This window comes from Vidua macroura, chromosome 4, assembly GCF_024509145.1.
Source record: "Vidua macroura isolate BioBank_ID:100142 chromosome 4, ASM2450914v1, whole genome shotgun sequence".
Lineage (NCBI taxonomy): Eukaryota > Metazoa > Chordata > Aves > Passeriformes > Viduidae > Vidua > Vidua macroura.
The window spans coordinates 47,154,179-47,170,490 of record NC_071574.1 but is presented as its reverse complement, the minus strand read 5'-3'; the positions used below and the strand labels follow the sequence as shown (position 1 = coordinate 47,170,490).

Sequence of the window (16,312 nt, the reverse complement as noted above, 5' to 3'; positions counted from 1 at the left end):
ACAAGACATTCAAGAGAATTGTCCTTTCACTGACTCTTTCACTATTACAGAGATGAGAGAAGGATGCAGACAGGGTCTTGCCACCACTACAACAATGAGGACACGGCTTGTGCAGCCCCAGCAGAAGTGTCCATCTATTGATTGATTGAACCTACCAGCTTCAAGAGGTTTTGAAATGACAGCTGGTGATCTCTATTCACAGTTCAACCCAAGGGCACCCAAAAGCAGTTCTCCTTTACCAGACAGAACAAACATGCTGCTGTCATGCTGTTCAGTGTTCAAAGCCATGCTTTCCTGATAATCTTGATCCTTTAGTATAGCTGGACCTAGTGGGGTGGAAGTGTTGGAGAGGCAAGAGGCAAAAGAAGAGCTGTAAACAAAATAGGAATTTAGAGGAAGCAAGAGAAAGACAAAGATGTAATGTAGCCAGGAGCAGTCACATGGAAAATGGCTAAAGAAACCAAAACACAGCCTGGTACTGATGATGACAGAAACTAAATGAGCTTTACAAGTCTTGTCAAGAGAACCCACAGAAGAACCTATTTAAAGCTCACCCTGCATCTTTTCTTAAAAGATAGATAGGACAGAAGCAGCCAATTCGTACTTGGCAGGTAGCATCCAGAGCGTTTATGTAGCACCGCAAAAAGATAAGCACCTATTTAAGAGTAAACTGTTATTTTTACCCAACATGCAAACAAATCAAACACTTTCATCACAGGCTAGACCCTTTTTACTGTCAGCTGTGAGTCCTCTTGGTGTTGTAAAGCACCACAGGGCACAAAATCACTATGGTATTTTTTGTGTTGGTTGTCAACCTCTGTTTGCTGGAGATTTGAAAAACAGAGGAGACATGTAGCACAGGAAGATCTGAGCACCAATTAGCAGCCCTTAAAAAAAAAAGAAAATCTGTGAAATGCATTTTCTCTCTGAGAAAGAGACTGTTAACCTCTCTGCAAATACTGAGTTAGCAAAAATATGAAGGATGCAACTTAACATCTACTGGCGAGGAGAGGCAAGAAGAGGAGACGAGGACGGGACATTTTGTTGTGAGGTAAATGGAACAGGTGCAAATGGGTTTTTTTTTAAATATCTGGTATGGATTACAGTTCATCTGCTCCAGAAGAAGGTTACTCGGTCTTGGCCTCCCCTCACAAATTTCTTTTGTTCACTTGGGTCACTTCACTATTATTTGAGCCTAGATAACATAAAAGGCAGATCTGCAAGGCTGAATTTGTTTGCTTTCTCAGCTCAACATATTAAGTGCAAGTTTATATGTATACAATATATCTTATTAGATGCAGTGTCCTGTTTTGGTCTGTTCTCTTCTGATTTATTTTGAACTCAAAGACCATAACTGTAAGTGCCTTCAAACTTACAGATACTTAGGCTACTGGGGAAAGAGCAGAATAAAACTGAAATGCAGCAACCATTACTGTCCAACTTCATTACACTCATGCCTTGGAAGAATAAAAAATGTACTGGAATTTAATCTCCTCTGAGGAAAGAAACTGAAAGCAGCACGTTTGCAAGAAACTGCACACATTCAATCCACTAAAATTCATCAAGATATGCAAAATTTAAATGCCATCTAAAAATGGACACTGAGAAAATTGACAGATATGGCACCAAGGAAAGTACATTTATTTGGCCATATCTTTGACCCATGACAGCACAACGCAGGTAGAAAGCAGATGTTGAGAACACAGCATGCTCCCAACACTGGAGGCTGTATGGGATGCACAAGATTCTGCCAATCTAATGGCAGGGTCCATGCTGCAGCAGGGGGGCATGGGTTGCAGTAGATACCACTGGGCATCCACAGAAAAACCTTCTCAGCATAGCTAAACTGACTTACTAATATTATTGTTAGTAATATTATTTGTATCAAAATTTCCATCACAGCCTGGGTTGGAGCAAAGTAGTAGCCACCGGCACTTTCAATTCTGCATCCCCTCAACAGATCCTAATGACAACCTCAGACACAGCAGCACCAAGAACAAAAAACAAAACAAAACAAAAAAAAAAAAAAAAAAAAAAAAGAAACACCAGAATATACACACTGCATTTGAAAAAGAATCTTATGCAGCCTTACTCCAGCAGTGCCATCTTCCCACTGTAGAAACAAACCAGGTAGTCATGATTGAAGGAGAGATGTGCCAATTGTTTAAATCAGAACCAGAGGTGATTCTCCTTTGGGAGCTGACCAGGGCAAGCCACAACAAACTCCTGGGATTTCTGCTCCCACTGCAAAACCTCCCGGGCAAAGGGTTGAGTTGCAACATGTGCTTTTCATACAGAGCACCTATTTCTGACTGTAATTTAGCCTCTTGGCACAAGATGTTCATACATATCAAGAGAAACAGCCTTGCTCATCCATATCAACCTACACGTCCTCATATATTAGCAGCAGCACAGTACACCCTCTGCTTCCAGTGGTGTCCCAGGACAGACTTGGTTAATCATGCCCATCTCCTCTCCATAAATGCCTGCTCCACAAGGGATGTTTTTTGACCTTTCATACTGTTGAATTATAAAATCTACAAGTGAAGAGGTCTCTGTGGACGTTTATATGAAACCATCCCACTACTCCTTTTACATGGGAAGGAAAGTTAAAACCAGTGGAATACCACCAGTGCTTACTGGATGTTAAAAATAACATATAACAGTAATGCTTATCACATATGGGAGAAGAAAAGAAAATACCTGAATTATACTTTCAAAATTAGTACTGTCTGTTCTTAATAAAACACAAAAAACCCAGGCCATGAGTCTACTAATCTTATCCATTCACTAAGTTCTGCAGAGGAGAAAGAAGAACACAACCCTTGGAGCAGATTTCCCTTGCCTTCTATTTAAGAGGTTGCTAAAATATTGAAATTCTGCATTAAAAATATATTGCACCCTGTCTAGTGAATGATGGGACTGCAATGCGTAAGACAGAGCGTAAGCTTCACAATACATGCACATGAAATGACTTGCTGATCTAAAACACTTGCTAACTGCCAACATGATTTCAAGAGAGCTGAGCAGAAAAAAACAAGTTACAAAGTAACACACTAATGATTGAATTTTGTAGCTGAAATTTATAGCTCTAAAGGCATTTTATTCACTTATTTTCCATTATTCAGATAAGTAACATGCTGTAATTTAGTAGAAGAGCAAATAAAAATTAAGATGGCTCCAGCAACTGCAAATATCTTGTCTTAGCCTACTTCATACCATGTGTCACAGCAATGTTATGGAGCAAGACAACTCCATTAAACCAGAGGAGTCAATGGTGATTTCTTATTCCTCTCCCAGGTATCCTCTACACTCAGCCCAGTGCCTTGATAAAAAGAGAGAATGGGAGCAGATACAGCCAATGGCAATGTTTCATTGTTACAAATCTGGTTGTCTGCCTGCACTGCTGAGAACAAGACTTTGTCAATAAAATATGAGGATGCTGCCAGCAAAAATCCAACCAAAATGACAAAGAAAATTTCTGAATATATGACTTGACTTGCCCACTGTTACAGTCAGCCTACTTTCTTTCATGTGGGGAGGAAATATTGTACGCCATGTAAAAGTTATGGATGATTTACAGAATTTTTTCTTTGTGCAAAAGTTGTACATCTGTTGAAATCTCCAGCCGTTTCACTGGGCTGCTGCTGAACTTGCCTTGCTCAGTATGCAAAATCTGTTGTCAATCAATACACCAAATGAATGGATAAAGCATGTTCTAGGGAGAGCCCAAGGATTCACTGGAGAAATGCTGCCTTTATCAGCTGCAACTTGGCTGAGGCCAAGGGGTTCATTCAGCTTTTTAAGATGTTACAAAACCAGTTCACTTTCTTAATCCCAAAACAGAGTTCAGATCCAAACCAGGAATTCTTTGGTGGTAGTGGGGGTTTAGCCATGACCTGTGACATGGCATTGACTAACAGATACCTCCACTGAGGTACCAGTTCAACACGGAGGGACCAGCCTGGACCCTGCTTTTGAAAGGGGGAGCCCCAAGCAGTCACCTGCACGCTGCCACACAGGATGTTATTAGTCCAACATTGCCGGCCATGTTACTACAAAACCTCTGGGTTTGAGTTCTGTGCTTGTTGGCATCCTTGTGCACCCAGTTACTGTATGGCTCCAGGAGGCAGTTCAGACATGCTGTCACATGTCAAGATGCAGAATATGAGTACTAGTTCCTGACAATTGCCCTTACCATGGAGAAGGTCATGAAATGCAGTTAGCTACTCTGTGGACTGGGGACCTTAAAGGCAGATTCCCCCAAAAGGTCAAGAGTGTTAAAGATATCCAAGAAGACCCTCAGACCTGCTAGTCTGCTTCCCTACAGTGTAACAAGCTGCGCTGTGGCTGATCTCAGAACCAGTATTCAGAGCAGGATTTAAGCTACAACAGGCATAAGAGCTCTGCAAGAGCAGTGCTTATCCTCACGTTGCAGGACAGCCCAGTTCTGGCAGATTTGTCAGAGAAATAGCTCAAGGAAAAATATCCTTGTCATGCTGCCAGTGCCAGTGTTAAACTAGGTTAATTGTCAGAGAGCTGCGGAGGTCGGCCAAACTTGCAGCATACGGCCTGTGTGGCTTCATGTCAGGCAAGAAACGAGAGTCTGCTGCTTGTGAGTGATCACCGACCTCCTGCAACTCCCACCACCTCATTCCTTCCTCCTACCCCACCAGACCTCCAGTGCTTTGCCCTCTTCGGTCCCCATTCCAAAGTGGAATTGCCTGTTGTGAGGGGGCTTCCAAGTGGGGTAAATGTTTGACCTCTCTGTGGTCCTGTTACGTGGGCCAGGCATGTAAGTGCCTTATTTTGACCAACTTACAGAAAAATCAAACATAATTGAGACATAAGTCATTCATAAAAAGAAACCTTTCTGCCAACCATAATTGTTACATTGCCTTTCCATCTTGGCAGGGTTTTAGTGTTTTTTGGCTGGCTGAGGTTTTACTTTTGGCAACAAAATATGTTTGTTGAGATTGACACTGGCCAATGTCAGCCTTTTCCAAAGGTGTGAGAAGCCTTGAGAAAATAATCCAGAAGAATAAAAGGCCTAATTCTGATCTCAAGTGTGTATAGGTAGCTGTGATTGGAGTAAAGGTAACTTTCTTGCATGCATAGAAGGGAATGAAGCAGGATCTTTCTCAGTCATTAACTAAAATGCCAATTTTTCTTATACACAAAGTTCCCAGGCAGAGCCAACAAATTCTTAATGCTCTCATGGGGTTTTTGGTTTCTGGAGCTGTCCTAGACATATTTATTTCTGCACCTAGAATCACAACACTGGGGAAAAAAAATGCTAACCAGTAACAGTTAATCTTACCAGGAAAACTCAGCACTCTCTAACCTATGCAGAGAAGCCAGGAGGGATGTGCTGGTGGGGAAAGGCACCATCTCTGTGTGAGGGTGGCAGAAGGTGGGGCAGAAACCCAGACCCCACTGTGCTACTAAAGGGATGCAATTAATCTTTGGCTGAAGAGTGACCAGACCCAGACATTTACAGTCAATTAAATGACAGCTTTCTGCTGCACTCCTCTGCTAACATAAAACACTCTTGAATGCAACACAATATATTTAGAAATTTCTGTTTGGGCACTTCAATACTAAGAGTTTATGTTGCAACTATTTTTGTACTTTTAACAATAATACAGCATATTTTCAGTTCACCTACATGAGATTCTGCTTAGGGGCTTTCTGGCCTTATTTGTACTAACATTTCAAGCTTTCCTGTGCACTCTAAAGGCTGGAAATACAAAGGAGCACAATAGAGGCAGGACCATGAAAGAGGAGGGGAATAAACAAAGCTAAGGACCAGAAGAGGTATGAGGCAGAGGTCAGAAGTAGAAGGACAAGGGAGAGAGATGGTGGAGAGGGGTGAGACTAACTGCAGTGAGGGACTAGGCTGAGAGTAGGTCTTTGCTGGAGATTTTATGGGAGAACTCAGAATTCTGAAGGAAAACAAACTCCATGTTTGGTCCCTTTGTGAAGCTGTAGCATAGGGGTGAAGCTAATGGTAGCCCTTGACACACTCATGCCTTTCTGTTTTAATTCACCTCAGTTCTGCTTTCCAAGAGACATCCAATTCTAGTATCTTGGAAAAGACCCTCTGAATCTTTTTTATCTCAGTGTGCTTTGTCCTGGCTATTTAATGTAGATATCCTAAACATTTTATTTATATTATCATTCAAGAATATTTCCATTCAAGCCTTGATTTCCAGCACTTTCAGCTTTAATTAACCTCACAGTTTATCTTTGACACAGATTTCCATAAACACAGCTTTGCACAGAATAAGTAGGCCAACATGTGGCTTTTGCAATGGACTAACACATGAGCTCAAAAGGTGCTCCAGGCTTATCAATTTTGTCATGAGTATTGCATGTGCTGTACTCCCCAGCCTCTGTGTGGGGTATTTTACAAGGATAGACTTGAAGCCAGACACAAGTTTCCCCACTGAGCTGACCAGAAATTAAAGACGTTTGCTGCAGAGTTCAGTGCTGTAAGGGGGCTGGGAGAGTGCACCTCACTGTTTTTACCATAAAAAAAATGTGCTCAATGGCTCTAGAAGACAGTTGGCACCTGCATCTCTTCTTCTTAAATTGAATAAACAGAGAAACTAGATTTTACTGGTTATTCCATCCCAAAGTCCTGATTTGAAATTTAAGAGGGTAGTTATTGTATAAAAGTTATATGGGGAAACTCAATCCAGCTAATTTGGTGAGATTCCCTTGACTGTTTCATGCAAAACTTAAGAAGGGTAAGAAAAAAAATGTACTTTTTTTTTCACATGAGGGAGTAGGTTGTGCAGTTCCACCAAACAAAAATTTTAAAAAACAATGGCTTGATTCAGATTAATGGGGTAGATCTAGCTGATGTATTACCAGCAGGGACTAAGGCCAGGAGCTGTTTAATCCTTTGAGGGAAAGAGTGCCAGCAAGAGTGGCTGCCAAGGACTCCCCAGTGCTTGACCTGTGTTGAACACACGCAATGCCCAGCACCATCCCGGGCACTCGCCCAGTCAGCATGGCCACGTGCTGAACTGGGATAAGGTTGAAAAGCACCCCATGCTGTTACATGATTTATGTCCTTAGGGAGACGAGGTGAGGTTATTTACTGCTTTGTCTTGCAACCTCCTTCCCCTCAATTTTATTTTAAGTGGCTCTTTGAGCTAAAGGTGCAGAAAATCCTGCTACTGAGGAATACCGTGCTGTATGGCTTGTCCTATGATGTGAGAGGGATATCAATGGTGTAAGCAGTGACACCAGGCCATCACATTCAGGAAAGCCTCCTAAGAGTGACCACAGGCTGCCTCTCCATCCATATACTGTGTTTTTAACTGGAGGGAATAACATCCCTCAACCCAAAAGAATGCTGGGGCTAGTATTTCCTCTATGAAGATATGTTAGAAGATATGTCTGAAGATATGTAAGAAAGAAAGCAAGCAGATGCCTTTCAAAGTCTTTACAGGTATATAAAGAAGAAGGCATGGACCCTTGGGTAGGGTTTCCTCAACACCCATGTAGACCCTTTACAAGGGTGTGAGACATTGGGCAGGTGTGGCTACATCCCCACCATGTCCCAGAGATCCCTCAAAATACATCTCACAGGTTTCTCTTGTTCTTCTGTCAGGTGTTTCCATGGGCTTCTCTTCAAGAGGGAGAACCCTGGCTTACCACACGCCACTCTTCACAATTTGGCAAAGAGCAAGGACAGGAACAACAACTGTGTCGAGATCTGTGCTAAGGGAAGGACAACAAACAATAGCCAGGGAAGTGGTTTTAGTGCAGGTGACAGCATCAGGGGACATGTATGTGCTTCCTGGGAATACCTGTAATTATCAGACTGCTAACAGAAAACTAAAAACAGTGGCACCCAACATCGATCCCATAAAGTGCCACTACAACACATCCATACACCTCTCTTTCCTACCTGTGTGGCACCCAGCTGAAGTGCAAAGGTCTGGCACAGCCTTTCTCCAACTTCATCTCTCCTCTTCAAATCTCCTAAAATCTCTTTATTTCTTAGCTGGATTCTGGAGCCTGACTCTCCAGATGGGTTTTGTGCTATGCTGTAATCCCTATTCTCCAAGTAGCCCATTCCACATTTGGGAACAAAAATGCCCTGGAACTAAAGCAAACCTCAGCAATGCAATACAAATAACATAACCTTTGAACAGAGTAGAAGGGACGAGATGGATTGTGTGAGAGAGAGGGCAGTGTAAATCCTAGCACCCTTATTCTTCCTCTTGTGCCAGCACTGGTGATGGTAACTGCATCCTCCGCTATCCTCCAGCTCTTTCCTTGTTGTTAGCAAACCCATCATCCCACTCTTCCTCCTCAACTGGTATTTCTGGTGGCTGACAGCCAAGAAAATAATGAGTCCTGACTGAGGCCAGTATGAGTACTTGCCAGCAACCAAGGATAGTATGATAACGAAAAAAATGCTTTCTGCCTACTACGGTCTAGTTTTGAGCCATGGTGCAAGTCATCAGACACACTACACACAGCAGGGGCTCTTCAGTCGGCTGTGGGGAAAGATATACAAAGCTGCTGGTTTGGGGTACAAAAGTTCTGTGGCAGTTAACCCATGCCCCTGGGTGTCAGGCTGTCCTGGACATCAGTAGCTTATCTGTTTCACTCATAAAACTGCATTAAAAATGTCCAAGTGCCCAAGCAACTGAAGAATCAACCTGTAGGTCATAACATTTGTATAAACTGGTTAAACAGGACCAAAACCAGTATTTCTCTTTTTCTTTCAACTGCTGTTATTAGAAAGGACCTTGAATCCATCCCACTGATTAATGTATCAACGCCTTGTGTGGCATCCAGCAGCAGCCAGAGGCACTACATACACGTGGAGGAGAAGGAGAAATTCCTGAAAGGAGGTCAAACTGCCTGGCGCCTGTTTGGATTGGGTCAGCCACAGTAAATCATACTTTCTGTTGCCCTGGCCAGAGGCAGAGTGGTGTGGGAGGCCCCGAGCACTGGCTCCTGGCAGCAGGATGCCAGAGAGCATCCAGGGCTGGAGAGGGGATGTGCACCTCCCATTGCTGACAACTGAAGATGCACGTCCAAGCCCCAGTCCACACCCACTCCATTAGAACAAGTGCAGACACTCAGCACAACTAACATCTCTGTGGGTTAGAAGGCTAAATAAATAAGAGATGAATAGCTACCGTACATCATAGCCCTTTATCCTGGGAGAATCAGTGAACCTGAATTCCCCAAGAAAAGCAAGTAGGCTGCATCTGTGCCTGTGCTCTGATTAATCCCATTGGTTTGTTTTCCTGGAAACTAGATGTCCCAGATGCCATTGTTTCCATTATAAGTGTTCATCTGCCCTGATTTGAGCTTGATTGCTCCTGTAGCCTGCTTGGCTTAACTGTTTTTTGTTTGGTTGTTGTTTGTGTTTTTTTGTTTTTGTTTTTTAATTAATATTCTTAAACAAAATGCCAGTATATTAAAATGAGGACATAGCTGCAACCCTCAACACTAGATTTGTTAAATGTTTAAAAACACCTACAGCATACAGAAATCCTAAGCTGTTGTACGCAGTGTGACTAAATTATTAATAGTTGCCATGCACATCACACAAGGATTTCAAAAGGGGACTTTGTGTTTCTGTAAAACACTGCTATTTTTGTCTGACAGTAGAGACAAAATAATTTGAAAATTAGTCTCTTTGGTGCTCATCACAACTGTTACTAAAATATTCCCACAATAGGCATAATACAGTCATTTTTCATTTTTGAGAGAATTAGACATTTCATTCATTATCTCAATGACGATCTTGAAAGTTTACAATTTGTTAAAATACAAACAACACATAATTAATGAAAACATAGTGAAACAAATATCTATTTCTAGTCATAAAAACTCCACTAACTAGTACAATAACATTCAAATTAAAGCACAAATTAAAGTAGTAACGTTTACAGAAGATATCATAGAATATTTGTTTTTTTGGCTTGGAAAGACCAGCTATGGGGTCGTTTGAGGTGGGTTTCTTAAAAACATGAAGATGTATTAATGGATTGCTACAGTTAAATTTGCTTCACAGAAAAAATAACATTCTGCTGTGGGCAAAAACAGAAATACGGGAAAATTCTCTTCTGTCTCAAGTGAATTATTTCTGGTGAAAGGTTTCTCAGCGTTTTGCTACAGGCATGCAGCTTTACACACAGAACATTATGCATGTACACAGACAGTGCTCTACTGGGGGTGTCTATCCTGATGCCCTCCCCTATACCCAGATCCCCAGACTATTTACAGAAAATAAAGGAAAAACATGGATTTGGAAATTGAAATAAACCCCAAACCAACAAACACCTAAAACATCAGCACAGAAAAACGAGTTGATGAGGAAAAAAGCAGCTTCACTCTTTACGTCTCAGCTGCTTCCAAAGCAGAAAGCAATGGGGACGTACTGCTATTATTAGCCCTCCGGATGGGAAGCAGCACGGTGTGAAGCTGTTGGCAAGACGTTGCAGGATTTTCTTCACATGTATGCACAGGCACAGACACACAGGCAGACAGACCCCCCAAAACGTTCATGGCGAGCCCCTTCCCGCCACTCGGGTCAGACAGACAGAGAGCACGATGCCAGCGCGACTGTGCGTACTCACAGCTCGGAGTACAAGAAGTGCAGGTTGCCCACATTGTCTATGTAGTTTGCAGGACTTAGCCAAGGTAGGACCAGTAACAGGAGAGCCTTCATTTTCAGTGCAGTGCTGGCACTGCTGCTAGGTTTCCTCCTTCCCACCGTCTCTCTGTGCTGGTGGGACACACAACGAGAAGCCTTCGTGCCAGCCAAGCCCCTTCTAAGCAAGCCTTTCCATTTCAACGCAATGGTAGCACATTATGAATCGAGCTTAAATCCCTTAAACGAAGCTACACTGCAAAAATCATTGACCTGTAAGAGGATTACTCGATCTGACTCTCAGATGGGTAGATGTGAGGGTTTAGGGACAGCACAGCGTGGTTAGCGAGACAGTGACTTATGCTGCAGAGGAGAGCGATGCTCGGTGAAGAGACCTGCCTCCTGCAGGATTCAGAGTGGTTCTTCAGAGGCAGCTGGTATGTTTACATCACTGCCCACAAGCAGATGGGTTACAAGCTAAACTGCATCACGGAAGGGTGTAGCTGCCTGACAAGGGAGGGAAAAAAATGCCTCCCGTGGAGTTTTGTAGCAGGCAATATCAGAAGACCACACCTTTTTAAAGTAAAACACTGCAAAAGATCACAGCCAACTGCTGGCTGTTTGCATCTCAGTCTGAATTCCCCAAATCCAGTCAGATGTTTTTGTACAAACATAAATCTTGTAATAATCCAAGGACATGTCTCTTCTCAGGGTTTTTTTTGAAGGATGCAAGAGCAAACATTTTAAATACGGATGCTTTCAGTGGACTGCTCCATGGTAACCAGTGTTTAAAAAAAAATGGTAAAGTTCTCTCATCAATTACAAAGCATAAAACAGCAAGCTCACCTTGTTCCATCAGTGACCGCATCTCTGATCAGGGCAAACTTTTGTTTTCTTTCTGAGAACCAGGATTGGTCTGAACCTGAATAATGCAAGTAATGTGAGGACTGCTGACCACCCTGGTGACCCTAGCAGAGTCTACTTTAATTTATTCACTGAGAACACAATAGTGTTCTGTGGAGATGTCAGGTGAGCTCTGAACTGTTCTCACTGCAGACACCAAATATTTATGATTATTACTGTATTTTTTTAATTAGCAAAATCACACATTTCCCCTTCCCTCTATTGATTCACCAGAATTAAAGAGAACAGCATCAGCTCAGTCTGTTTAATCTGTCCCTGGGCATGACAGAGCACAACATCCTTCTCTTTGCTCTTAATGGGAGATGGGGTGGCAAGGGAGGTTTCTGCATTTCCAAGAATTAAAGGCATAAGATGCCTCAGGTGATAATGAATTAATGCTGTACTTAAAAAAAATAAAGGTACTGTGCAGTGTCTCAAAGCACAAGGATGTAGAAGTCCACCTTCAGGGATGACTCCTATTTCTTCCCCCAAGTGGGAATGCTAGTGGGGTTGCAGTACCTATCCCCTATAAAGCTGAAACCCCCAACAGCCGAAGTTCCCTGTGGTTTCCTATTCTCCCTGTGGCCTTAAGGTAACTCAGCACTCCCAACCATTCTGAGGGAAGAAAATCCATGTCACGAGTAGCAAAGAAGAAAAATGTCTAGCCTATGTAGCAATGCTTTGTACGTCACTACGTTAGAGGCTTTAGGGTAGGAAGACCCTACTCCATGTCTCTGGTCTTCTGCTCCTGGGGTTTGCAAACCTGGGGCCTCGTGCAGGGAACCTGACATAGGGAAGAGGGAACAGCAAGAGATGGTGGGAATATGTTACCGAGACAATTCTTTCTATCCCTGCTTGGGCTCAGGCCAAGCAAGCCAGAAGCACAGGATCTTGAAGATCCTGAGGGGAAGATCCAGGCCAAGCCACTGACATTCAAGAGGAAGTGCTAGAATAAAACTTGCCAGGCCTTTACAGGACCAAATCATTGTTTATAGCACTGCAATTCTGTAAGATATGTAGTGAAGGATACCTTTACTACCACCTTAAGGAAAAGAACCTAAGACACAGGAGTGACTGGCACATTTCCACGTAGGAAAACCAACACTAGAAATCAGAAGTTGTGCTGGCTGTGTGGCTTCCATGCAAAAACTAATATTCCAATTTGCTTATTTTTGGGGGGTTGGGGGTAAATTGGGAATAAGTGCCCTGCTAATTTTATGGCCACAGCATCATCATGTCAAAAAACTGAAGACAAACAGGAAGGTCTAAATCACATTAAATTCAGCTATATATATAGCAAAGAGAAAGGGCATTTGCACTAGGGGTTCAATGAAGATTTTGTGGTTGGAATCTGTAGAGAAACATAATTTCAGTGACAGCAGCTCACAGAAAACTGACAGTCCCCTTACCTGCATTTCTGTTGAAATTAACATTTGAGGCCTGTTAGAGAAGTGCTGACCTAAGATGGAAAATGATGAGTAACTGTTATTCTGTCCCCTTAGCCACACACATTGGAACTCCCAGAGCACTGCTGGCCTGGGCTGGGGCCTGCTGCCACTGCCTCTTGCACCATGAGCCAGAAGCACCCTCACAGGGAAAGCCAGCTCCGGAAATGTGGGGACAAGGGCACCCAAATCCACAAACACCAAACCTCCAGCGTGTGAAAAGTGGTCTCATGACCTTCACAAGGGATTAATAAAACCATCCCTAAAGTTTGTGGGGTTTTTTTTGTTTGTTTGTTTGTTTTAGTAATGCAAAATCATCACATTTTTGTTTGGTTAGGATACCATAACTTTGTGAATAAATTCCCAGTGAGAATCCAGGTGCTTCAGGAAATGAGGTCTCCGGTGCAAATGAGGACATGTTGAATGGCAGGCTGCAGAGCCACTCCCGGCTGTGGGCTCGCAGGCTGTGAAGTGTGCAGTGTGTGAGCACACCTCCACCCTCTGGCTCACCAGCCATGCTCTGGTCCTCTGTACTGCCGGTCTGTGCTGGCTGCTCAAGGCTTCCTTCACATTTCCCACGTAGAAGTACACACCTAGCAACGTGACTTACACCTGCCAACTTCAGGGCAAGTAATTTCACTGGGTAACGCATACAGCTCACAGAAAAGGACACATCTTAGACCCTGTCGCTCCTCAGACCTGAGGTGCTGTTATGCAGACTATGGCAAAGTGTTAGTCTGCTGTCAGAAATCACAGCCCTTAAAGTACCTCTTTACCTTTCTACTTTCCTTACAAAAGGCAGAACATGCAAGACAAAGGCAGCAGCACATGCTTTTACTCTGCAAAACAGAGAATCATTCAGTTCTCTCATTGCAGAGGAAACAAACTGCTCTCTGGAGGGGTTCCTCCCAGAGGCAGGATTGAGGGTGTCCTGGCTCCCAGGAGGGATTAGGCTGAAGAAGGAGTCCAGCCAGACTTGTGAGACCCATGGTGCCCTGTGTAAGTGCTCACCTGGAAGAAAGGAGCACTCAGGTTCAAAGACCAATACCAAACTGGAATATTTTCTGCTCTACTTCTCATATAGGTCATTTGTGATTCAAAAAAGGTTTGAAGAAAGGGCAATTATAAAACCCTTAATGTGCTATTAAAATATTTATAATAGCTCAGCTTCCCAAAACATGCAGATCTCTTTGGACTACATACACACTGTCATTGTGCAGCTAACCACAAAGTATTCACCCAGAACTGCTAATGATAGCATGAAGTACCTTAAATGCATTTGATTCTGAAAAAAAGAGTAAGATATAGTCTATATCTTAGACTATAAATGGACTAAATTGAGCTCTAAATTAATGACACTGTTCATCAGGAGTGAAATCAACAACTCTTTCTTTACGTTAACTGTGTATTTTGATCAGTATTAATTGAAGATATTTTTTGCTCTACTCAAAAATAAGAGTCAAAGAAGGTCTATCAACAACAACTTACTGGGTTTGGAAATGCTGTTCAAGGTGACCACGTTGCACAACCTCTGAGCAGTGTTCTGTGAAAGGGCAGCTAACCATTAGCTTATCCAGGAGGTTATTCACTAGTATGCTGGACTTCCTGCATGTCTGGAGAATCACAAGCTTGCGGTCCATGGGGCAGAAGTCTTTTTCCACAAGGAAGTTTGTAAGGCAGGCTGTGCAGAAGGTGTGACCACAGAGCGTGTCTAATGGCTGAAGCAAAGGTTGCAGGCAAATGTGGCATATCAGATCATCATCTACTTCTTCGGTGTAGCTGTACAAGTGGTTTTCTTCCGGTAAATGTGCTTGGCCGCAGGTGACACAGAGTGGCGGGGAGCTATCCTCCATTTCTTCTTCTTTCTGGCTCATAATCAGAATTGATGCAATTAAAAAGGGGGCAGGTGGGAATACCCAACCAGTTTTCTAATTGTGAGAGCTGTAGCAAGGCCTGTGTGCCGTCAGATCTGTGGGGAGGAAAGCCGAAGGATTATGTTCTGGGTTGTTTTCTTATCATACTTGCAGTATGTATCTAGATATGAAGTACTGTATCAGGTACTAGGAAAAGATTGTGTCTTTGGGATGGGAGAGTAAAGCAAAGAAGGGGGCAGAAAAAAAGAGAGAATTAACTCCAGAGACTTATTTTCTCATAAATCTAGCTTAATTTATACATACAATCTCATTGTAAAGAAAGATATCAAGATAGGGAGAAATACTACAGGTATTTAATGGTTGAAAACCTTAAAATAGCATATAATTGCAGCTCCAGTCAGACGATTTTGTGGCCACATTACTTCTGCCAGAAAGGTAGCATTGTGTGTGGGCAAACACTGCAAGACTGTGTGCAGAAATACAGGTAAGAATAAAGGTTGCTGGCCAAGTTGCCTGTTCAGCACAGCAAGGGAGAGCAGCAGCTTCACCTAATACACACAAGCATACAAACACTGTATTGTAGCCAGAGGGAGGATAATTTGGGTCATGAGAATTTAGAGCTTGGGGCCCTGTAGACCATTCTCATACTACAGCAGCAATGGACCTGGACCCCTGCACTCAAAGTTTGCCTGCCTGCAGTCAAACAGGTATAGCCATCTGCAGCAGCATAATCAGTTCAAAACTTCATTTGCTCTGCAAAGAACCAAACATCTCACAAACTGAAGTCCACAGCACAATGATAAATAGTGTATTGCTCAAAAGAAGGCCTATTCCCTTTATAAATTGTCGTACAGAAACCCAGTATGTCCCTAGCTAAAAACCCAATTAGCTCTGGCCACAACACCTGCCTGCTGGTATTTTAAAGATGTAAACTCTGTGGGTGGCAGCAAAACCAAAGAGTAATTTGTAGTTTTTACTTGATGAACCCCAACTGCTTGTTGGAGCACTGATGTTTCATTACTTCTATGCTTATTTTGATATAACACTCTGAAAATAAACATGGAGGTATAAAATATGCAATGGCCTAATTACTGCTCTTGCTTGAAAATGTAAATCTTATTTGCTGCTCTGCCTTAACACTGTGCCCTTGCTTTCAGCTTGACTTAATTTGCTGAGACAATGTGTCAGCCACAGACACCCATGTCTGAGGGCAAATGAGGGAAAGAATAATAAGAAAAATATGACAATGACTGAGCATTTTTTCATACAAATAAACCCTTATTTTTATGCAAAGCTCATGGGTTCTAAACCTGAGAAATTAAACTTTAACATGGCAGGTTTTTCTGACATGAAGGTAAAATAATAGCTCCACTAACACTAACCAGATGTTTAAATGTCAAACATTCTCTTCAATGTTTTGCTAGATCTTATTCTTATGAAGCAATTATGTTAAGTGC

General features: G+C 42.6%; 1 protein-coding gene across 2 annotated transcripts in view; it reads right to left on the bottom strand.

Annotated features, from left to right (window-relative positions):
• LNX1 (ligand of numb-protein X 1) overlaps positions 1-14,867 on the bottom strand; it is a 66,378-nt gene extending 51,511 nt beyond the window's left edge. Inside the window, exon 1 of one of the 2 annotated variants that reach the window (XM_053975530.1) lies at positions 14,470-14,867. In XM_053975530.1, coding sequence (XP_053831505.1) covers positions 14,470-14,855 — 386 coding nt within the window. In that variant the 5' untranslated portion in view covers positions 14,856-14,867. Of the gene's footprint in view, positions 1-10,619; positions 11,022-14,469 lie in introns of those variants that run through there. The other variant, XM_053975529.1, reaches the window with a different exon arrangement.
• Positions 14,868-16,312: the final 1,445 nt, after the last annotated feature.